The 23,156-nt window shown below is 47.5% G+C and overlaps 3 protein-coding genes across 3 annotated transcripts; 2 read left to right on the top strand and 1 right to left on the bottom strand.

Annotated features, from left to right (window-relative positions):
• Positions 1 to 6,037: 6,037 nt before the first annotated feature.
• LOC114606857 (lysozyme C, milk isozyme-like) lies at positions 6,038 to 10,825 on the top strand. Its single transcript, XM_028749450.2, has 4 exons — positions 6,038 to 6,203; positions 6,515 to 6,676; positions 9,170 to 9,248; positions 10,489 to 10,825. Exons 1-4 carry the CDS (start codon positions 6,068 to 6,070, stop codon positions 10,553 to 10,555), a joined length of 444 nt encoding a protein of 147 aa, XP_028605283.2. The 5' UTR covers positions 6,038 to 6,067; the 3' UTR covers positions 10,556 to 10,825.
• A 4,062-nt stretch (positions 10,826 to 14,887) lies between these two features.
• On the bottom strand, positions 14,888 to 19,206 carry LOC114606806 (FANCD2 opposite strand protein-like). The gene has a single exon (XM_028749386.2). The coding sequence runs from the start codon at positions 18,476 to 18,478 to the stop codon at positions 17,957 to 17,959; it is 522 nt and encodes a 173-aa protein (XP_028605219.1). The 5' UTR covers positions 18,479 to 19,206; the 3' UTR covers positions 14,888 to 17,956.
• A 714-nt stretch (positions 19,207 to 19,920) lies between these two features.
• Positions 19,921 to 21,423, top strand: MRPL17 (mitochondrial ribosomal protein L17). Its single transcript, XM_028748532.2, has 3 exons — positions 19,921 to 20,151; positions 20,814 to 20,882; positions 20,968 to 21,423. Exons 1-3 carry the CDS (start codon positions 19,978 to 19,980, stop codon positions 21,250 to 21,252), a joined length of 528 nt encoding a protein of 175 aa, XP_028604365.2. The 5' UTR covers positions 19,921 to 19,977; the 3' UTR covers positions 21,253 to 21,423.
• The last annotated feature ends 1,733 nt before the right edge of the window (positions 21,424 to 23,156 follow it).

Here is a 23,156-nt window from a genome sequence, read left to right as displayed (position 1 = left end):
AGCTTCCCCACCAGAGCGCAGCGGGGGGGGGGGAGAATCCCACAGATTAGAACAAAAGCCTCCGCCTGCAGGAGGAGGGAGTGAGGCAGAACTGACCACGCCTCCGTCAGAGAGTGGAGGGGCGGAGGAGAGAGCAGGGCCGTCCAGCCTCCCGGAAGGGGAAAGCAGTGAAGGGAGCAGTGTAGCCGTTAGGAGGAAAGTGGGCGGCTGCGCGCGTGCGCCAAGTTCAAATGCAGAGGCGCGAGGGACAGCAGAAAATCCAGATTGGGAGCCAGGTCCCAAAGCCAGCCGGAGACAGGGGGAGGAGTCAGAAGAATCCGCCTCCGAAGAGTCCAGGAGGGTTGGGATCCCAGAGGGCAGGAGGACCCGGAGGCGTAAGGAGCAGAGGGAGGAAAGGAAGAGGTGGAGCAAAGCTCGGGTATTGAACTGGTGTAAAGGAGGGGCGGATTCAGACGGGACTTCGCCGGTCTAAGGACTCAGACGTAGCGCTGCGCGCCACGGATGTCAAACCAACAATGAACCACAATAAAGACTTTTGTTTATAAAGAGCAACTGGCGTTGGTCCTTTGTGAGCTGGGACCTGAGGCAGCCGCTGACAGCGTCCTTTCGGCTTTGGCCCAGCCGCTTCATCAGCTCTGGATCTACTTGTACTTGCCCTCCGCTCTTCCCCAGTAGCATGTTGGACGCCTTCCGACCTGAGGGGCTCATCTTCCAGCGTCATAACTTTTATATGCCTGTTGTCTTTGTCCATGGAGTTTTCTTGGCAAGGATACTGGAGTGGCTTTCTGGACATAGGTTTTGCCTTTAGCCTGCTGCTTTCCCCTGGAAAACCAACTCAAAACCAACCAACTAAATCAGAACAAATAGCATTCTGTAGAAAACCCAGTTGCTGTTTGTTCCAGTTCAGGAGGATTGCCCATTGTAAGAGACAAACCCCTAGAGGAACATGACACATGAAAATAGGCCTGTCGAGTTGTGCTCTGTCCCTGGAGCTGGAAACTCAATGCCATGCCCTTACCTCGGATGCTGATTCTGGGCCAGTGGAGCAGGGACAGCAGTTGGAGGCCTCAGAATACACTGAAGTAGCTTTGGAAGGTACAGTGTACTTAAGTATTACTGCCACTTCCCAGAGGAGGAAGAGATGTGTGGTGGTGGGTGACTCTCTACTGGGGGGCACAGAGGCAGCAGTGTGTGGTGGTAACAGGAGGTGTAACCTGGCATTGTCTTTTAAACAAACTCTCAGTTGAGGGAAGGAGAGTGTCTGGTTTGGTAGTCTCTCCCACACAAGACACGGTCTCTCACAGTTTTATTATTTCAGATTTATTGAGCCATTACAGGGCTCAGCAGTCTGAGCTTCATTAACTCATTTGTCACTTTTGGAGTCAGTTGCCAGATCTAGCTTCTTTTTCCGGTGGAAACATGATGCTCTCCACCTCTTTCTCCTCCTTTTCCTTGTCATGCGCTTTTCTGTTAAAGGTTTTTGGGGACTCTGGTCCTCTGAGCCCTGTTACCTCCTCTGTTGCATCCAGTTCTCTCTGCTCTGTGTTACTTTCAGAACTGTCTTTTTTTTAAAAAAAGATATTTATTAGGAATTTTAAAATTACAAAAAAGATAGAGAGAAAAAGAAGGGGGGGGAAATAAAAACAATAGAAAGACAGACAGCAGTCAAACAATACAAATCGATAAAGGTCAAAATCAAAAAACAAAAACATAACACATAACACATCAAAATCACAAAACAAGAATAAACCACAAAAATTTAAAAACAAATCCAATATTCCCAAATCCTTAACTGTCATGACCTTATTTCATCGACCTCCTCACACCTCCCTTTTTTGTATTCTAGTTATTAATTATAACAGCAAATCCTTTCCATTTTTCATAATATCCTGTCATTAAATTACCTTGATCTATTTTAACCTATATTACATAAAAAACCCTAAAATTTAAAACTTAAGTCTTATTCATACCAATTTCTCCTGACCTTAACATATTCTTGCAAAACTCTTTTTAACATTTCTGCTAAAGCCAAATAATTTCATTCCAACATTTTTCTAATATTCATTAATTTTCCAGAACAATCCTAAATAAAAAATTTTTTTTTAGAAACTTTCTTCCAATCTTCATCCAACGTCTCTTCCTCCTGGTCCCGGGTTTAGTCAGTCCTTTCTATCCCATCCATCTAGTTCATTAACCTGGTAATCTTATGTCCAAGGCCCTTAAGTCTCTTCCATGTCCCGTCCGCAGATCTTCTTCATATTTATACCTGTACTTTACTTTGTCTCCTACTCCTTTCACTCGTGGAAACTCCAACTTAACAATATTTTTATCCCTTCTCGACAGATCAGCCCCTTTTCCATAGTCCACACTGAACTCCATGTGATTTGTAAAGACATGTTTCAAACCCCCTCCAAAATTGAGGACCCCCACATCCCCAAACTCCTCACGGCCCATTGCCAGACTTGAAAAGTCAAAACATCCCTGCATAGGGGGGTCTATCCAGCCCCCCATCTCCAAGCCAAATACAACTCTATCTCTCCAAATCTGGCTTTTTCCAAGTTCATTTGTCAGATCCAACAACTCATGTTCCTGCTGGGCCACAGCTCCCTCCATCTCTGCCACCCTCCTCCCTCATCTGATCTGTCAGAGCACAAGTTGGTTCCTGGGTGGGTTCTATGTAGATACCCACTGCCTGTCCAGAATTTCTAATCGCAACAGTCATCAAATCCGTCTTCTCATGTAACTGTTCCAGTAAAGCACTTGTCTTGCAAAAAGCACGCACCAGAGCCTCTGAGTACATTGTTATGCAAGGTCGGAAGTGTGTTCCCACGATCTTAATCTATTTGCAGCTGCAAGGCTCCCCAGTTCAAATTCAGTAAGTTTCACAAGCTCCCTCTAGGGGGAAAACTTCAATTTGTATCCATCTCTCTTCTTTTCTTTTTTTTCTTTCAAAGGCAGATCTAATAACAAAGTTTCCTTTTTCAGATATTTTGTCAATATTTGTTCCTTTAAAATGTGAAGGAGAACAATGGAATCACTATGTTTCTCTTCTTTTAACTGTCTGTCAAAAACGTTTGTCTGTAGTTGTCAGGGAACTGACATCGGAGCTAGAGGCGAAGAGAAGGCTCTCAGATGATGCTGGAGAAGGGCCCAGCAGGGAGAGAGGCAGCTCAGTAGAGGGGGAAGCAAATCAGCGCAACACCAGGGATAAAGGGGGGCAGATGGGGGAATCGGCGAGAGGGCTCCAGGATTCTTCACTGGACACCAGCGGGGAGAGCACAGGTCCTCCGCAACCCACGCCCTCCCTGCGCAGAAGACTTCCGCGCAGTGAGAGTAGGAGGAGACTGGGCGTCAAACAACTTTTATGTTGGAAGAGGTTTAAGAAACGCCCACTGACGGATTCTGCTAGCGACTGAGGCAGCCACGGAGAGAAGGGCTGTCCAGTCAGAAAGGTTTAACAAGGCAATTTAGCCTGGAGAGGCGGCAGCTTACGCATGAGCAACCCCATACGCATTACAGTAGTCAATGAACTTCCCAAAAGCTTCTGTCCTGACACCCCGCTCCCAGGTTCAAGATGGTGTAAAATTACTTTTCTTTACACTCTCTTCTGCAGGTTTAAACAATCCAGAAAAAATCCCCCCTCTTCTCCTGCTTCCGAAGGGGGTTCAGTACTTTTAAATGATGAAAGTTAATCCTTTACGAACGATTTTTTTGAACTCTAGTTTACCATGTCTTTGCTTTAAACTATCTACAAGAAACGGAAGGCTGACTTCCTGTTTAGACCTTCCCGCTTCAGTGCCAATTTAAAAAGAATTTCTCAGTCCAAATTCCCATTCTACTCACTTGTTGTTGTTTAAAGTCCAATTGTCCAAATTTGATCTACTCAGGGGGTAGTTGTTTTTGTAGCCAAATTGTCCCAGGAAAAAGGTAGCGCTCTCCGGCAACGGCTATGCGGCTTCGCTCCACGGAATAAGCAGTTGACTCTCAGCACCGCGTCACTTGCCCCTCTTCGCTCCGGAACCCGTAATTGGGTTCCTTTACGGATTGGGGGGGGCGCGAAAGGTGCCCGCCGAGTCCCATGGTCATAGGCTTCATCCGCCTGTGATTTTTTAAAGGGTCCCCGCTTCGCCGTAGTGGAACAGACCCATTTCCCATGGAGCCAGTCCCTCCAGATCAGAGGGAATCCGCCATTACCGATGACGCCACCCCGGAAGTCTACATTCAGAACTGTCAGGCTGCATTCCTGAGTGCTCTCAGGGTGTGAAGGGATCAGGTTTCTACTATTCTCTGGCTCTTCGCCCTCCCCTTCTTCCCTGTCTTGAGCCTAATCCCCCATTACCCCCAGGCTTTATTAGCTTTTGACACATGTTGATTCCAGTGGGTTAGAAGCATCTAGTACACAGCTCAGATACACACATGGGTCTAGCATTCAGTTTTAAAACACAAGCCTTAATTAAATTCTAACACTAGCTTGATCCAGAATTTAGGGTGTCTTGCACCCACCAACTCATAACAATAGTTTCCTATTTACATAACCAAACCATGTAAGTAATGTGACTGGTTATGCATTGCCAAAAAGAGGGTACCAATTTGCACATGCAGCCCTCCAGGCCTCTCTACCTGAAGTTGAAGGGGAATGAGGGGAGAAATCTATACCATTAGTCTCCAGATATTAACAGGGCAGCCTTTGTCCTTCCTCTCCCACTGAAACAGACTCCCCACAAAGAGGTAAATCCCTTTAGTGTTCACCACTTTGGGGTCACAGCCACCCATATAGCCCCAACTCCCCAATAGCCACAGTTTTAGCCTGTTAATTGGAACTTTCCCTCAAAAAACCTATTCGTTTTTGGTGTGACAAATACCTTCTTCCGAGCACGAGAGTCTAACCCAGAGCTTTCCAAACTGTGTGTCACTACTCCTTAGTGTGTCACTTGCAGTGTGAAGGTGTGTCACACAAATGCTCCCCATGTTCTCCATGCTCCTCCCAGGGCTGGGAAGGGATTCATTTAACCTCTGGTTTGCTAGTAAAACTGAATTACTATGTTGCACAATGATGCATCTCTAAAAAGTGTGTCACCAACATGGAAAGTTTGGAAAGCTCTGGTCAAAGCCTTGAACTCTCTTATTTCAAAGAAGAGTTTTGGTAACCAAGATATATATCCCAGTTATCTTCAGTCACTGCATAATTATGCCTAGTCCGCCATTATCTCCCCAGAAGTCGCAGAAAATGTGAATTCCTGTTTTCATCTCATTCCAGTCTCACTACATTTCTATTTCTTTTCCTCCACTGCTACATATTTTGTTTCTCAACAAATCCTTTCCTTCCCATTTGGCAGGAGTGACTGCTGAGGAGCAGTAGTGCTATGAACCTGAGCTCCCAGCACCAGAGTTATCTTTTGATAAAGGGTGGTGTATAAATAGAATATAACAATAACAACAATAAACTATTCATTTATTAATGAATAGTTTATTCTACAAGAAAGAAGATTCCACCTAAACCTTAGGAAGAACTTCCTGACAGTAAGAGCTGTTTGACAGTGGAATTTGCTGCCAAGGAGTGTGGTGGAGTCTCCTTCTTTGGAGGTCTTTAAGCAGAGGCTTGACAACCATATGTCAGGAGTGCTCTGATGGTGTTTCCTGCTTGGCAGGGGGTTGGACTCGATGGCCCTTGTGGTCTATTCCAACTCTATGATTCTATGATTCTAATCTTTAAGATGCCACAAGACTCTCTTGACAAATATATTGCTTTTTTCCTATTAGGTTATTATTTAGTATTACACAGATGCTAAATCTTTAAGCGCATACATGCTGCCTGCTTTAATCTCTTCCGTTGAAAATGTTAAGTGAATCTTGAAATATTTCCTAAGTTGCACACTGTTATCCTATATCAAACCAGAATTGCACCATGTGTCTGTTTTTTTGCAGGGGGCGGGGTTCCTATCAATACTTATTCCCCTCCCCCTGTCAGTGTTCTGCTCACCATCTGGACTCCGCCCAAAACATTGGTCTACAAAAGCCACTGCTGATCCCAGGGAATCCAAGCTTCACTCTCCAGGGAATCGCAGAGATGAAGGTTCTGGCCCTCACCCTCTTCTGCCTCCTCCTTGCAGGGAATGAAGCCAAAGTGTTTGAGAGATGTGAACTGGCTGCAAGACTGAAACGGGCTGGGATGGATGGATATCATGGCGTCAGCCTGGCCAACTGTGAGTTTGCTCTTCCTTTCCCTTCATCTTTGCTATTTCTGGTGTTTTGGGGCAAAGCTGAAATGGGGACTTCTTTTCAGGAAAAGGTGCACACACCCTGCTACCCATCAAAATGTCCCAACTTCCATTCATAGTTTGTGCAAATTTCTATTTAAGACCATGGGGGGGGGGGGAGAGACGTTACAGGCAGCTTCCATAGTGAACATTGAAAGAATGTTTTAAAATTATTCTATTTCTAAACTTTGACAAAAAAAATTGCACACCGAGCGTATACCCAAATTGCAGTCCTTTTCTTGTTCACTTTGTTCCAGGGCTCTGTGCCGCTTATCATGAAAGCAGATTTAACACAAGAGCCGTGGGGCCACCAAACTCCAACGGCAGCCGTGACTATGGACTCTTTCAGATAAACAGCCGCTGGTGGTGCGACAATGGACATCGCCCAACAGCCAATGGGTGTAGAAGCTCCTGCAATGGTAAGCAACTTGATACTGCAGGGAATGCTAGCTTACACTTCTTTAATGCAGTTCACATTTGAAGGTGAATCTACCTAATTTGCACTTTCTGAAATAATACACGGAAAAAGACACAGCACATTCTTCAAAACTCACACTTCTAATCTTCCAATGCACTTCTCAAGCCAACTGCATTGGGCACAGTATGCCTATAAATAGATATATTTACAAAAATTGCATACAAAAGTACATTAGATTACAAAAAATTGCATACAAAGCTGTCATTCAGGAGAATTTCACACTAAAAAACTGCTGAATTTACGGTACATGAAGACTTTTTAAAAAAAGAATTCCACAACCTCCATACCTTCAACCCCAGGTGTATCTGTCCAGCTCTCAGGACTGTCCTTAGTCAGTGGTCCCCAATGTTTTTGGTATGGTGACGCACAAATCCAAATTTGCAAGACATGGTGACTACAGATTTATTGGCAAATGAATTTTGGACTTCCAGAAATGCTGGTACTAATATCTTAATAAACTTAAAAATGTGTTTCCAACACTTCTCTCTTCCTGTGCCCCCTTCTTTGTTGAATTTGTGATGAACTTTTAATGACACAGTTAATAATAAAAATTGGAACTACATAATGAAATTCAAAATGTTTCACATAGTATAGGTTCCATTTATTTGTTAGAGTTAAAGCCACTGGGGTGAGCATAGGGAAAATTGCAGAAAGTACAGTACAGTCATTGCTGCTTCCCTCCCTGCAAACTTCATGTTTATCATGGAAAGCCAGCTGTGCCCTGTTTGTCCTGACTGTGTCACTTAATATTGTTTTTACATGCAAACGTACACACTGGTACTGCTGTTGTCCAATAACACCAGGGAGCACTCCTTGTACCAGGAAAATCTATACAAGGTAGCCGCACGACACTATTGCATACACAAAGAGCACACACATGCCCTCACATATACAGACCACAGGCATACATGCAAGTTTTGTGTCTCTCGCTCCACCTTATACTGCACAGATATACAATCACTCAGATATGCCTCTCTCTCTCTGCTCAGGTGCTTGTCTGCCTCTCTCTCTCATGCACCACATGTGCATGTGTCCATCCCTCTGCCCTCACCAGCAGCGTAGTGTGGGTTGCCGCCCCCCCCTCCCTTGGTGGACTGGGCAGTTGGGGCGGGCACCAGGGGTGGCATGCAGAGCCCCCACAGAGGGTGGATGGAGCCCGCTTCCAACAGGCTCTTCGACTGCTGCCTCCATCCACCTGCCCACCAGACCAACCTGCCTGCCGATGTGCCTCAGCTGCCAGGGCTCGGTACCTGTCGTGGGGATACCTGATTGCACACCCTCAAAAATGTGTGCCAGGGCGATGGCCCCCCTGGCTCCCCCTGGCTCCTAGACCTCAGCCCCTCTCACACACACGCAAACACACACACTGCTCTCCCTCTTTACTCAGATACATATCTTCCCTTCTGAGCACACATACATGTAACCCCTTTTTCTCACTTGCACGAAACAACATGTAAATCTGTCCCTCCCTTCTTCCATCACACACACATCACAAATACATCTCCCCCACCTTCCTCACACAACTTGCACATCTCTCTCGCAGTCACACGCACATTACTTGAGCACTAACATCCCAGCTCTAAAAAGCATCTTCATAGAGAACCATCTGCCAACAATGCCGCCTAGTGGGCAGCAACATTCCCCTGACTCTGACCTCAGCCTCTCCTTTACTTTTCCACCCCTTTTAAACAAAACATCCCCAGCACAAGGTTGGTGGATAGCAGAATCCTGAATCCCTGCTGTTCCTCCTCACCCCCCTCCATTCCATTCAGCCTTACTTACCATGGGACAAACAAGACTCTCACTGCTTGCTGGCAGGCAGCAGCAGCCGGAGCACACAGGTATAACCCCACAGATCCTTTCTTCCTTTCCCAACCTTTCATTTCAAGTAATCTGGAGGCAGGCAGCTGTGCAAACAAAGGACCTATTACTCCTTACCAAAGTATTCCAACGGGGGTGGGGGGGGAAGCACGGAAGCAATCGACCCACTTCAACTGGTTTGCCTGCCCACTTGCAGGCTGTGACCCACAGAATGGGAAACAATGCCCTAGGCCATGAGCTCTCACTAGGCCATGCTCTGCCCCACTGCCTCTGCTCTGTATCCTCCTGCTTTTACCGGGTTGCAATGTGTTCTGGAACTGTGACTTTGCTTGTCTGGGTGGAGCATGAGATGGGCTATTTATAAAGAACTGATTTCTTTCTCTGGCTAGAATGCAGCTGACTAGAAGGGATCCCCCGCTTGGTGCTATAATGATTGAATGCCAGCTCAAGGGGAAAATGCTTTAAGTGCTCCCCAAAAGTTGGATGGATCTCTAGGAAAAGGTTTTCCACACTTCAGAGGCAGCCCCTGCAGCCTTGGGGGTGTTTGTATTCTGGGGTTTGCATTTTAGGAATCCCCAGTAACCTCCTTTGTTTTCTGACAAATCTTTGCCAGCGTTCTTAAATGATGACATCACAGATGATATTAACTGTGTCAAGAGGATTGTCCGTGACCCTCAAGGGATGAACGCCTGGTAAGTGCTAATATCTCAGTGCTTGGAACATTCAATACCAGCCAAGTCTTCAGTTCACATAACTATGTAGAGGAAGGTGGTTTCACTTGACTGTTGTACAGCTGGCAGCTAAAGATCCTTCCCCAATAGGCACTGACAAGGGCTAAAGATGCTTCCTTAAATGTACAGCCAGTAGTGCCCTCACTGCTCTGGGACCCTGCTGCCCTTCTCCACTTCCCCTGAGTAACTGGCAGCATCACACAGTGCTGGGAAGCCAGGAAAAGACCGCAGCCCCACCCGCATCACAAAGCCAGCCACCACTGTGTGCAGCAAACACTTGGGAGCTGTCTTGGTGGGGATTTAAGGAAATGATTTGGCAACTGAGCCAATGTGGAGTAGTGGCAAGAGAGGACCTGGGAGCCCAGAGATCAAATCCTGACTCAGCCAGGAAGTTCACAGCTTGACATTGAGTCAGTCACTGTCTCCCAACCCAGCCTACACCAGTGTTTGTCTAAGGGGAAGAAGCATGTATGCCACCTTGAGCTCCTTGGAGAAAAGGTGGGGTATAAATGTAGTAATAAATAAATTGGAATGCAGGAAAGGAGGAGACAGTCTGAGTTCTGTCATGGGCTGGAGCGAAGTCCTAGGGCAGATGGTTCACTTAGCAGCCACAATGACTCTGTTCCACCTCCATTGTTAGGCACAATGTGCCTCTGAATGTGCTTTTCACTCACTGGATCATCACCTTGTCGTGGTGTGTGGGCTTGCACGTTCCTTTGACCCTTGGGAGCGAGGCAATCGGGAGTCTCGTACTCCCAGCAGGGTCCCCCAAGGCGGTAGGGTCAAAGGGGAGGAGCTAGACAAAGAATGATCCAAGAAGTCCTCAGTGGCAGGACCGTGAAATCTGGAAGCCCCTAGTCATGAACCGGCACATGGGAGGTGGATCCAGATTCAGTTGCTCAGACTCAAGGAATGAGGCAGTTGAGCAGTTGAGTATCCATGACTGAGCAGTAAAGTTCCATGGGATGGGATGGGAAGCAAAATTTTGCTAGAAGGGCATCATGGGCTGTTAATAGGTAAACTTCCCGTTGACCGCTTAAACTGATCATCAGCAGAGAATGACCCTGCAGCTGACACAAATGCCTCACTTGGAAATGTTGTGGAGCTTTTAAAGAAGATCCACCTCACTTGTAGTTAGTTATCCAAGCAACAGTCATGTGGCTTCCCTTGCTTCATTTTTTGCTCTTATTCTGACTTTTAGGGTTGCTTGGAGGAATCATTGCAAAGGACAAGATCTCTCAGCGTGGACAAAAGGTTGCAGACTCTGAGTTCCATGGTCCTGAATGAATTCCAGCATTTCTCTTGAGATCCCCTTTGATGAAACGTCTGCCTGCTGCCATATAATCAAGACCCAGCTGCTTCTTTCTGGGCTAGCATTGGCATGTTGTGCCCCACCCCACGGTGGAGGGAAATGGCCCTCTTTATAGATGAGGGAAAGTGATTATTATTTTTAAGTGTGTCTGGGGTGGTGAGTCATCTTGCTTTGGATTGAGAGCTTCTCTGCTTGAAAATCTTCAATAAACGGAACATAAACAAAACTCTTTTCTTGCTTGATTGGTAAATAGAAATAACAGAATTAGGTTAAGCATCATCGTCTCATCATAATTTGCAGGGAGGTGCAGAGGCGTACCTAGGTCCCTTGCACCCCGGCAAGGAGCTGTATGGGCACACACACACCAGAAAAATCACTTCTCACACATGTGATCTTGCTGCGACAGCAGCAACGCACTGCCACACACATACACATCATAATTTCCCGCAGTCTACCTTCATGCTTCCTTGCCATCTCTCCCACCACTCAGCTCCCAGCTCTTGTCTAAACTCATGACCTTATGCAGATAGTGACAGATTTCTGGGGTGACTTACAAATGTCAGATAGATTGGGAAATGGGCCCCAAGTTTGCAGTCAATTTAAAATCGGAACACACCCTATAATATTCCCATTACTTCCTGACTGACTTTCTCCTGCTTATTACTTCTGGTACATCCTATTATTATGAAGTTTTCCAGGCATTCTATTAACCCTCCAAAGGACCAGAATTGCCTTGATTTGGACGGGGTCTGCAGTGCTGAGGAAGAGCCCTTTCTCCCTACATCAGGTGCAACTCCCTTCCTGAAGCTGTCAGCTGAGGGGGAAACTCAAACGTCAAGATAGCCATATCAAGCAACACACGTCTCTCCTCTTAAGTTGAGGGGTACTGCTGGGTTTAAGCAGGGTTGGGCCATGGGGATCAGGGGCATGATGGATGAGAGAGAGGGAATGACACATCAGACATGAAACCTAAAACAGCATGTAAGTCGGAGCCCAGGGCCCTTCTGGTCCCATGTCTTTGTGCTTGAGCTTTAAAAATGGGGAAGTTCTAACTTTGCAAACAGTTTTTGGAAATATTCCTTATTTCCCCAATTGCTCAACTGAATCAAATCTTGTTCTCGTGGTATGGATTTGTTTAAGCAATGCTTTCAGTTCCCCATTGCTGGTGGCCAGAAAATATACAGAACATTTCTTTTCTTTTTTTGGCCAGAGCTTAAGGGAACTTCCAGTAAAACACTTTAAAAACAACAACACAGTATTGCCCCTTAGCTGGACAGAGAGCATGGAGAGAGAGAGAGAAAGAATCTCTATAGACCACAGCAAGTACCCTTCCCTGAACCCCAAGTCTGCCCTGATGCTGCACCAAGTACCCAGGTGGGCACAGTTGAGCGAGACCAACTCCACCCTGCTCATCCACCCAGGTCTCAGTGACACAGGCCAGATCAACATCCTCATCTATAATCAGATCATGGTGAGGGAGATCTTATGTATTTCCTGTTTTAATATTATGATTTTATTCTGTGAAGCGCCCCGAGACCTGCTGGTATAGGGTGGTATACCTTGTATTATTATTATTTAAATCTTATTCTGAGCTGCCCTGGCATTCAGCAATAGTCACAGACCTGAGGGCTGGCTGATAGGACCAGCACAATTCCCCAGGTTGGAGGAGGGGCTGGCACGTGCGCCCCTTACCTGGCCTGCCCCCCTCCATACCTCTCCCTACCCTAAACCACTGTGATTGAGGGGCCCTGCTCCTCTCCTCTCCTCCGAGGCACATCCCCCAAAGAGCCTTTATAAAACAGGTTGAAAACAGTTGAAAACAATTTAAAATTATTAAAACGCTAAAGGCCATTTAAAACACTCTAAGCAGTTGGGGCCACAACAGCAACCAAAGCCAACAAAGCTCAGCCCAAGGCTCATCTGGCCCTCCTTTTTCCTTTTTTTTTAAAAAACATTTTATTCATTTTCCAATAAAGAGGGGAAAAACATTCATATTAATAACAAATCAAGCCAAATCTTACCACATTCAAAAACCAAAAACAATACAGCCAATTATAGAGTCCGAATTATTTAATTTCAATGGGACTTCCCATGTTCTGGATTTCAAGAGCTAAATATCCATCCTTTATCTTTCTGCTATCTTCTTTGTTACTTCACAATTTTCCAATCCTGATATTGACAATCTCCTCTCTCTATCAGTCAGTCACTGGTATAACTCTCAATCTTGTTTTATTTAACCATTCCTTATTTCTATAATCATGCAGGGGCTTTTTCCACATTGTTCAGTCTTAATATTTTGAAGCACAGACTTCCTTCAATGACCCCTCCTTTTTCTGCTGATTGTTGCTCTAATAGGCTCTGAGCTTCCATCCAAGGTTGAAATTAATTAACAACTTTTGATCTTTCTAAACCAGCCGATATTTCAAATGTACTGTAGGGGAGTACTTGGCAATCAGTAAGTTACACAAAGATTGTTTTGGTTTCCGCATAAAAACCCACGCCAGCTCTCCGGGGCCCTTGGACAGCTGGCAGGCATCCAGAGTTTACCATCACTCTCTTTTCAAACTGTATGTCATAATATTCCATGCAAGCAAATGCACCCTCTGTAAAGTACACCCCTTTTGTAATTCCAATAAAAAAAATCTCCAATCTCCCCCCATTAAAGGAGACTTTTTCTGATCATAACCTTTTTCTTTCTGCGTCAGAGCTTCTACCGTTGCCATCTTCCCTGCTCTGCCCGAGCTTACCTGATCATATCTGATCTTACTCTGCCAGTTTCGATCAGGGGTCTCTGCTGAGGACTGTGATGATGCCAATACGTCCAATTATTTTATGCCTCCTGCAATCCTTTGGATAATTAATTATTTCTTGGTGAGGTTCACCAAATCATGAAATAGCAGATATAACGAATACAAAAACACAGTAGCCTCTCACCTCATTCACCAAGACAAGATAGGAGTCTTTTTGAAGTCCAAAACTTGGCTTCCAGCGACTGTGTAGTTTAGCAGATTTTTCTTTTAACTCTTTCTGTCCAGAACACGCCTGTTTGTTTCCTTTTTTGCCAAATCTTTTTAATTTTAGGAGACAGGGGCTTCCGGCTGACGAGACTGACTTTGGAGAGTTGCCAAATTTGCGCCTTGGACATCTTCCAGCTTCCAGCGATGAAATATGGCAGCCTCCCAAGAGATCGAACAGCCAGTTATGCCAGTAATTCATGCGGGCTTCAATTTCCCCGATATCAGTTGGGACTCAAACCTGGATGAGCAATTGAGAGGACGCTCATCCAATTTGCAGCTGACACCAAACTGGGAGAGGGAGCTAATGCTGCAGAATAAAGACTCAGAATTCAAAATGACCATAACAGATTGAAGAATTTGGCACAAGCTAACAAAATGAATTTCAATAGGGACAAATGTCAGTTTCTGCACTTAGGCAGGAAGAACCAGATGCACAAATATAGGATGGGTAACACCTGGCTTACTTGCAGTACATGTGAAAAGGATCTAAGGGTTTTGGTGGACCACAAGTTTAACGAGTCAACAGTGTGATGCAGCAGCAAAAAAAGCTAATGCTCCAGGAAGAACAATTCTTCCATTAGTGAAATAGATGTTGGTACAGCAATAAAAAATTTCCCCTCTTCCCAATTCTGTTCATGAGGGTAGGGGAAACCCCAAAATCTGTTTCTAATGGGCATGGGGGTGAGTTTGCACAAGCTTAAATCCCCGTACTGACAGCATTACTTGGTACTGGACCAAGTACAACCCATTTTCGACTCCCCCTGTGGTTCTTTCTGCTTCCCCTTGCCATCATTCCGCTGCACTCCTATTTCCAGACTGCTTGCCCATGTGCTCCCCTTGTCATGGATTGGGCTGAAGAACGGCGCACACAGAAGTAGTTTGCATGCAGAGCTCCTCCTGCTGGCCAGGGATATTCCTACCTGCACATGGCAATGCCCACCTTGCCCCCAAACCCACCCAAGGGGGTACAGAAACATTTCTTGCTCATCACTCCTTTGTGGAGAATTTTTGTTTTGTTTTGAAGTTGCTACACAGAAATTTGACAGAAATTTTGACCAAACTGCGGGAGGCAGTGGAAGACAGAAGTGCCTGGCGTGCTCTGGTCCATGGGGTCACGAAGAGGCGGACACAACTAAACAACAAACAACAACACAGAAATTTGGTGGTTGTGAGTGAGTCCCCCTCTCTGTGAGCCTCAGCTTCCCTTAGGTCTCAACCTGTGTAAGTAAAACCTTTGCCTCACAGAAGAGTTGACCACAAAGACACCAAGCAAAAGCGCAAACCATTTATTGGAGTGTGTCATGCAAAAGGTTTCCAGTCAAAAACGGTATATTACAAATCACTGAAAAAGACAGAATTTGACATGCATATCCATAATGCAAAAGTCTAGATCACCGTTTGCTCCAAAGGGTGGATAAGTTTGTTTATTCATGCAATGCCTGTAAGCTGCACACAATCAACAGCTTTTCCCTTTAAGCGCGGCTGTTTCAATAGGCATTTTAAGTTTCCCAGTCTTCAGTAGGAAATTCCTCTTCTCCCCCACAATTCCTCACTTGATCCCCACCTAGTATGCCAGTTGCTATAGTGAGTGCGTTGTGAAAATGGATGTACAGATGACACAGGATATACTGGATAACAACCTTATCGCAAGTGGTGTATGGTACATGTTTGCCTGTGATGTGACCAGCTCAATGAAATCTGATGACTGAGAACTTGCAGCCAAGAAATTCCTGGGGGAGACTCCGCAAAAACACTCACACAAAAGCTGTGTCTGAAAGGCTGGTGGCAGCATTGGTCAATGAAGACCACCAGGTACCCCCCCTTCCTTCTATTCAGTGGGTGGGTGGGTGGGTGGGCTTCACAGAAAAACTCCTTTGCATGGTGATCCAGATGCAAACTGTTATCCTTGGTATAAGGTAAGAAATACACAGGAGATTTTCAAGTTCAGGCAGGAGTATATCGGGTGCTGTCTTGGAGAACTTACTGGTTCCCTGTATTTTGATCTCAGGTGCATCCAGTAAAGGGATCTGCGCTTCTCTCTCCAGGATCCCCTTTGTCCCCACTTTTATAGAAGCCACCTCTAAACCAGCCTTCATAAAGAGGCCAAGGGATCTCTGGAGCCCTCTAACACTGTCACTAGCCCCTTGAGGCAACACCAATCCCTGAAAAGACAGAGCTGCACATTTTAAATCATCTAGAAGAGCTGGCTCAAACAGCAGACTCCACTGTATGATGCCCAGCACATCACGCACCAAACCAGCATCCCTGTGACTCCACAGCACTGTCCAGAAACCACCTCCAACCAACAGTCCTCTGCCATCCTCCTTGGTAAGTTATCATCTAGCTGTCAATCATGATTGCCCTGGTTTTCAAAAGCATGAAGCAAGGCACATACCTACAAACATTGCCCCTCACTTCTAACCCCAGTGGACCTCCATGGCAGAGGTGGCTGTAAGGGCGTGTTCTGCAATATCAGATTCTCTAGTGTTGTTCTATCTGGACGTATAGGGTGGGATTCAACTGACTAGTCCTGTCAGTGGAAGCCCGATGCAAAGATTTCCACTTGTGCAATGGAGCGTTCTACTCTCCCTCCACCTCACGTGCCCTTCCCCTACCTTCACCCACCAGTTTCCCAGCATAACTCAACTTTTAACTTCCAAGCACACAGAGCCAATGGCTTTCTCCTCAGCAACTGAATAATTGCAATTCCCATGTGGATTAGAATCCTACAAAAGTGAGCAATAACTACATTAGCTGTAATTCAGAATTCAAAAGCCCCATTCCCATTAGACATGTGGCATTAACATCCCATTTCCCCATTCCAAATGAGCAAGCATCCTGGCATATCCATAATGGTATGCTGCTTATCCATCAGGATGGAGGCCTGGGGGGGTCTTGGGCAGTCTTAGGTAGCAGGCTGGCCTATGGCAAGGAGGGAGGATTAATGCCCACCAGTCGCCACCCTCCACAGAGGGGTTCTTGCTGCCAGATAGCAACCAACCCCAGAACAGCTCATTCCTCTAACTGCATCTCAGTCACCCACTCTGAGTGCTTAAAGAGTTCCACGTCCAAAGCGTAGATATGGCAGGGGGCATCACTGAATTTGGACAAGCAGCTTTAGGAATTGAAGGGGGCTAATGTAGCCCCAGATGCTGAAACAAGAACCCAGCCACACTCCAAACTTTTGTCCTAAATAAACCAGCACCAATCCCCTGAGTACTCTAACTGCAGGGAAGGGGGGGAATAGCTCCAGGTGGTACCCCCCTGCCAACTTTCAAAAGGGCTCAAGCACCTCTCTCTGACTGATTGGAGGGGCTTGTGAGTGCCACTGGTCAATCAAGGCCCACCTGAGCCACAACCTTAGGCCTCCATTTGTGGGGCTTTTGTTATTCCATCCTTGCTGTGTTGTGTGGGGGTGACTGGGGGACGGTCTAGTGCTTCTAGTTATACATAAATTATCTAGAGGAAGACTGAGTTGGCAAAACTGGCAGATGACACAGGGGATAATTCACCATCAAAATATTTCTGCACTTGATTAGCTGAGGAAGGTTGGCAGATGAGTTTTCGTAGCCAAAGGTTATATCTATCTATCTATATATGCTCTACAAACTCCTCCACCTGACAATCCACAAACATGGCTGTGTGGTCTTCAGTTCCACATATTATCCTTTGTTGGCTAATGAATATTTGAACTAATTTTACAATTGTTTTTCATTTTCATTCAGTAGAGCAGAATGTTTCTCCAGTGCTGAAAATTTAAAGTCTCTCTGCTTCACAAATAGGTTTCCGCTTCCATTTTAAAATATTTTCCCTACAGGCTCCATTTAGCACGTTGAAAACAAGAGGTTGGCAGCTTTGGGGGAAATAATCTCCTTTACTCCTAAGGATGTACAAATTATATTTAACCTACATGTCTCTGAATATCATAAATCAATGAGGAAGAGGGAAAATTCAAGTTAGATCCAAGTTCCACTGCTCTCGAACTATTTATTTTTATACTCTTCTGGTATCTGACCTGCTCCTTCCATTGAAGAGCCACTCATATTGCAAGGGTGATAGCTTCAGAGTTTCTACAGAACCCTTTGTCCGTTCTTCTTTGTAGGGGATCAAAGGCCATATGGTGGACTCTGCAAACTGAGAAGTGTGTCCCTCCATGGACTGACACCTTATAGTCTGACACTGGTAACTAAGTTTTGTCTCTCAATGGGAGGAACATGACTGAGAAATAGAGGCTGCTGGTTCTTTGGGGAGTAAGGAAATAGGCCAGCCTGCTGGGGCACATGTACAGGGATCTGCTAAGGCGCCACGTAGCCATGACCCTTCTTAGTCAGGAAAGTTTCTCAGCGGGAATGCTGCAGGGCAAAAGCACATTTCTTGTAGACAGCATAGAGAAGAAGGATGGCTCGCAGCATCTGTCGGCACATGGCCATAGCCACGCGCACTTGTGGCTCCTGGAGTCCACGGGGCCAGCGCTGGCGGGGACTTATGACTTGACTGAAGGCCGAGGGCTCAGAAACCCTGAGAGAGCCAGTCCAGCGTGGGGGCTGTGCTGTCACGAGGTGTCCAAAGACAGAGTCAAGCCCTGAGAGGCGCACGACCTGTGGCCTGTGCACACTGCTGGAGCGCCCCCTTGTCTCTCCTGCGGCTCCAGGAGGTCGCGGCTGCCCTGCCCCCGTCTTTGCACCAGGCTCTAACACCAGGCTAAGTCCCTGGAAGCAAAGCTGCACTTCCAGGTCAGCTGCTGCTGGGCTCTGCCCACTTCGGAAGGGGTGCTTGGTGCCAACAGACCGGGCACCCCTCAGCCATTGCAGGGACTCATCAAGAGGAGACCAGGGTGCCCAAAGCTGGTACCCACCAGCCATGGTCAGTGCCAGCAGGCGTCCATCCCTCTGTACTGCCCAGGTTCCAGCTGCATCTTTCCTCTACCCAGCGCCCTTGGTAACCTATTGTGAGCACAGCCAACCTAGAACTCTCCAACCAAGGCAACGTTCCAGAACCTCCTCATTCCCCAGGACGGTGTTTCCTGCAGGAGCTGTGTGTCCGTTATAAGAAATTCTCTTCAGCCGAATGAAAATAGGTATAATAAATGATACTTATGTATAAAGTTACTTTATCCTTTCCCAGCAGCGAAAGAGCTCTGACAGCTACACAGCGCCATCTACTGTATCTATAATGAATAACACCAATTCACAATGTCAATCCACTCCATTCAGTGAATGAGGGCTCATTCATAAAAGCTGTCAAATGGTGTTTCCCCCACACACATTGCATGATGCCCTTCCGTGATCTACATAGTACGTATATAAGTCAAATAACCGGGTACAGGTAAAACAATAAAGTTTATTATTTACACAAGAAATAAGATGATAATTTAAGTCTATACATTCTATATAGCTTTGCTTCCATATATTCTGGTTGGCCTCTGCTTCTTCTCTCAAACCCATATAGACCTTCCCAAGGGGCTCTATACGGGACCCCAGAAATGAGATTATTTTTTTCTTACAACACGTCTATAGTCTTCTCTCACACATTCACAGAAACACTGCATCAATTGTAGAGTTGGAAGGGACCCCCGGGATCACCTAGTCCAACCCCCACTGCCTCCTGCAGTTTGGTCAGACTCATGTTTGTAGCTTCGAGAACACTGTCCCACCATCTCGTCCTCTGTCGCCCCCTTCTCCTTGTGCCCCCCATCTTTCCCAGCATCAGGGTCTTTTCCAGGGAGTCTTCTCTTCTCATGAGGTGGCCAAAGTCTTGGAGCCTCAGCTTCACGATCTGTCCTTCCAGTGGGCACTCAGGGCTGATTTCCTTCAGAATGGATCGGTTTGATCTTCTTGCAGTCCATGGGACTCTCCAGAGTCTCCTCCAGCACCATAACTCAAAAGCATCCATTCTCCGGCGATCAGCCTTCTTTATGGTCCAGCTCTCACTTCCATACATCAGTACTGGGAAAACCAGAGCTTGAACTAGACGGACCTTTGTTGGCAAGGCGATGTCTCTGCTTTCTGGCATGGGCATAGCCAGGATTTGGTCTGGAGTGGAAGAGGCATTGCACCGGGGGCTTCAGAACCGAGTTCCTGCACCGCAACTGGTCGGGGATTCTCATGCCTTTGCCCGCCTCCTTGACCAGCAGACTCCTCAAAGCGAGGCCGAGCAGGAGGCCGCCCCGCCTCTTCCTCTCGCCGCCCCGCCTCGCCGAACCTGCCGGACCGGCGGCCTCGAGCCCTGACGTCACGGGGCGGGACTTCCGCCGCCGGGAACACCGGCCAATGACAGCGAGGCGGGCGAGGTCCGCCTCCCTCTCTCCGCGGGCCACGTGACCGAGGGCGCTTCCGGCGTGGGCGCGCTCGGTGGCTCCGCGATGCGTCTCTCGGCGTCGGCGTGGATCAAGCATGGGCGCGTCTACCGGCGCCTCGGCCTGGGGCCCCGCTCGCGCCTCGACCTGCTGCGGAACCTCGTCACGGCCCTGGTGCGCCACGAGCGGATCGAGGCCCCTCGCGGGCGCGCCGACGAGATGCGCTTCTACGCCGAACACGTGAGAGGGGCGGGCGGGAGCGGGGCACGTCGGAACGCGAGAGCCTCGTAGACACGCGTCCAGGCGGCGGGCGGGCGCGCAGCAGAGAAATGACCGTGAAATGCCCTCCGCGTGCGCGCGGCCGTGAAAAAGCAAAGCCCTTCCTGGGGACCGTTAGCAAAATGAAACCTCTGGCGCGGTTATTGCCGAGTTAGGAAAGGGCTAAAGGGTCAAGGGGGTGGAGGGACTTGCCTATGAAGAAGGGGCAGCGTCCCTCCCTTTCTCATAACAGTCCAACTTGTGGGCGTCCAGTGAAGCTGCATGTTGGGAGATTCAGGGCAGGTGTACATCGTTCAACCTTGGAACTCCCTGCCACAGGAGGCAGTGATGGCCTGAATGGCTTTAAAAGGACTGGACAAAGTCCCCGATAGCTCCTAGCCGGGATGGCTCTGCTGTTCCTCCACAGCTGGAGGCAGCAATGCTTGTGAATACCGGGTGCTGCTGGAAACCACGTGAGGGGAGCGTTGCTGTTGCGATCGAATACTGCTTGCAGGTTTCCCATTGGGGGCACCTGGTTTGCCACTGTGAGAACAGGAGGCTGCACTACATGAACCCCCTTTGGCCGGATCTAGTCGGCTGTTCTGACCTTGACATCCTCTCCTCTCTCTCTCTCCTCCCTTCAGCTGATCAACTATGCCAAGCGCGGGGACACGGACCCCCAAGCAATGCGCATGGCCGACTTCTGGTTGACGGTGAGGCTGCATCCCTTCTGGGGGGGAGGGTCTCCTGCCAACTCTGCCCCCACTGAGCCCCCCTCTTTTGCCTCCCCCACCCCAGGAGAAGGACCTCCTGCACAAGCTCTTCAAGGTGCTGGCTCCTCGCTTCCAGGCACACTCCAGCAACTACACACGCCTGCTGCGGATCCCCAACCGGGAGAACCTGGACCGTGCTGAGATGGCCGTCATTGAGTACAAGGGGAACCCGTTCCCGCCCCTCCTGCGCCCAAAGCGCGACAGCGAGAAGACGCTGGTGAATCAGCTGCTGAAGGGCTTCCGGGAGGATGCCCTGAGGGCGGCGGAAGCTCCACTCCAGGGGCACCCATCTGAGGGCACGGCAGTGTAGGCAGAAGGACAGACACCACTTCCTCCCCTTCTCCTGTCACTTGGAAGCCTGCCTACGACCTCACCTTGATGTTGGGGAGAGGAGACCACCTCCCTGCTTTCATCTACTTTGCTATGCAGGTTACTAGTTTTCTCGTGGGACTGGAAACTTGAAAAAAGAGAAGCTCTCTTACCTTCATGCACACAGAAAAACGACAGCAGCCGTCTGGCAAATGCCTTGGTTCCTCTGAATTCTCTTTGTGCTGCTTGCAGCCGAGTGATGGCGCTTGGTGACATATCTGGCCTGCAGTTGCACCAGCGGAGCCAGGAGCAGGTGACTTACTAGGACTAGGTGGCTAAGTTGGGGAGGGAGAAAACCTTATGCTGGCGTGCTCTTGCAATTTAAGACAGCCATTCTCAAACTTGTGTCCCCAGATGTTGTTGAACCACAACTGCCATAATCACTCTTTAGCAGAACCAGTGGTCAGGGACGCTGGGAGTTATAGTGCAACATCTGGGGACACAAGCTTGAGGAAGGCTGCTTTAGGAACACAAAAGCGCCGCCTAGCAACTGGAGCCACTGTTTGAAAACCAACCTTTGCATTTAACTAGTAACTTCCACTGGATCATTTCTGTAAATCCCAGATCTCCCCTCATTAAAAGTCTTTTATTAAAAGAAGTACATCTCTTTGCTTTTTCATTTATTTTGCCCCAACATCAGAAAGAGCTTGCTGACAGTAAGAGCTGTGTAAGAGAGTAAGACAGTAAGAGAACCAGTGTGGTGTAGTGGTTAAGAGCGGTAGTCTCGTAATCTGGGGAACCGGGTTCGCGTCTCCGCTCCTCCACATGCAGCTGCTGGGTGACCTTGGGCAAGTCACACTTCTTTGAAGTCTCTCAGCCCCACTCACCTCACAGAGTGTTTGTTGTGGGGGAGGAAGGGAAAGGAGAATGTTAGCCGCTTTGAGACTCCTTAAAGGGAGCGAAAGGCGGGATATCAAATCCAAATCCAAACTCTTCTGTTCGACAGTGGCACAGATTCCCTCGTGAAGTTAGGCTCTGTCCTTCCTTGGAGGTTTTAAAGCAGAGATTGGGTGACCATCTGCCAGGGACTCGGTAACTCGGATTCCTACATTGCAGGGGGTTGGACTAGATGACTTTTGGGGTCCCTTCCAAATCTACAGTTATATGATTCTATGACATTTTAAACAACTCACATTGCTACATTTCCAGCTGAGGTTAAAAGATAGGTTTTAATACACCAAAATCTCAAAGAAAGTATATTAAAGCTACACAAAACTTGAACACTGGTAACACAAAAACCATAATCTCAAAATATATTTTGTGATGGCAATGTAAAAATGGTTATAATTGCAATTATAAGTGTCAGGAGTGAGTAGAACATACTTCAGTTAAACTTGACAAGCCAATTCTTTGCGGAAGCTGTTGCCTTATGGAGATGCATTTTACTTGGGCAAGTAGAGAGAGGAGGGGCAGCTTCCCATCTCCTGAGAAACCTTGGGCTGCATTGTGTCCAATCCCAGGTCCACACAGCTATCCCTTGGCAGAGAAGCGGAGGGCATCCTTAAGAACAGGAACTTACTAAAGTTGCTTAAGGCCGGCGTGAAGAACCTTTGTCTCTTGGGGTCTCCCCTTTTCTGCCTTGCTGAGGGACGCAGGTTCCTCACCCCTGGCTTAAGACATCACAGTGCTTGCTGACATCACAGACTTTAATCACTTTGCGGAGACCACAGTGTACATCAGATTCTTCAAGGGATTTTGTTTCTTAGTAGTAGAGAATAAACAGGGAGCAGCAGCTGCACAGGATACACCACTCCGAGGCATCATGCCTTCACCATCTTCATCTTGCCAAACGGACCCACGGGGTTTTTTGGCCCCAGAAGCAGTCTAGTGTTAAGAATTCTAAAA

This window comes from Podarcis muralis, chromosome 11 (genome assembly GCF_964188315.1).
Source record: "Podarcis muralis chromosome 11, rPodMur119.hap1.1, whole genome shotgun sequence".
NCBI lineage: Eukaryota > Metazoa > Chordata > Lepidosauria > Squamata > Lacertidae > Podarcis > Podarcis muralis.
Note: the sequence above shows the minus strand (reverse complement) of the source record. Positions and strands in the feature narration are given on the sequence as shown.

Excerpts from the sequence above, each read along its gene's own strand:
- LOC114606857 (XM_028749450.2), top strand. The coding sequence starts at position 6,068 with ATGAAGGTTCTGGCCCTCACCCTCTTCTGCCTCCTCCTTGCAGGGAAT. Across the intron at positions 6,204-6,514 it reads TGGCGTCAGCCTGGCCAACT|GGCTCTGTGCCGCTTATCAT; the intron begins GTGAGTTTGCTC and ends ACTTTGTTCCAG. Across the intron at positions 9,249-10,488 it reads CCTCAAGGGATGAACGCCTG|GGTTGCTTGGAGGAATCATT; the intron begins GTAAGTGCTAAT and ends TCTGACTTTTAG.
- LOC114606806 (XM_028749386.2), bottom strand. The coding sequence starts at position 18,478 with ATGGCTGGTGGGTACCAGCTTTGGGCACCCTGGTCTCCTCTTGATGAG.
- MRPL17 (XM_028748532.2), top strand. The coding sequence starts at position 19,978 with ATGCGTCTCTCGGCGTCGGCGTGGATCAAGCATGGGCGCGTCTACCGG. Across the intron at positions 20,152-20,813 it reads TGCGCTTCTACGCCGAACAC|CTGATCAACTATGCCAAGCG; the intron begins GTGAGAGGGGCG and ends TCCTCCCTTCAG. Across the intron at positions 20,883-20,967 it reads TGGCCGACTTCTGGTTGACG|GAGAAGGACCTCCTGCACAA; the intron begins GTGAGGCTGCAT and ends CCCCCACCCCAG.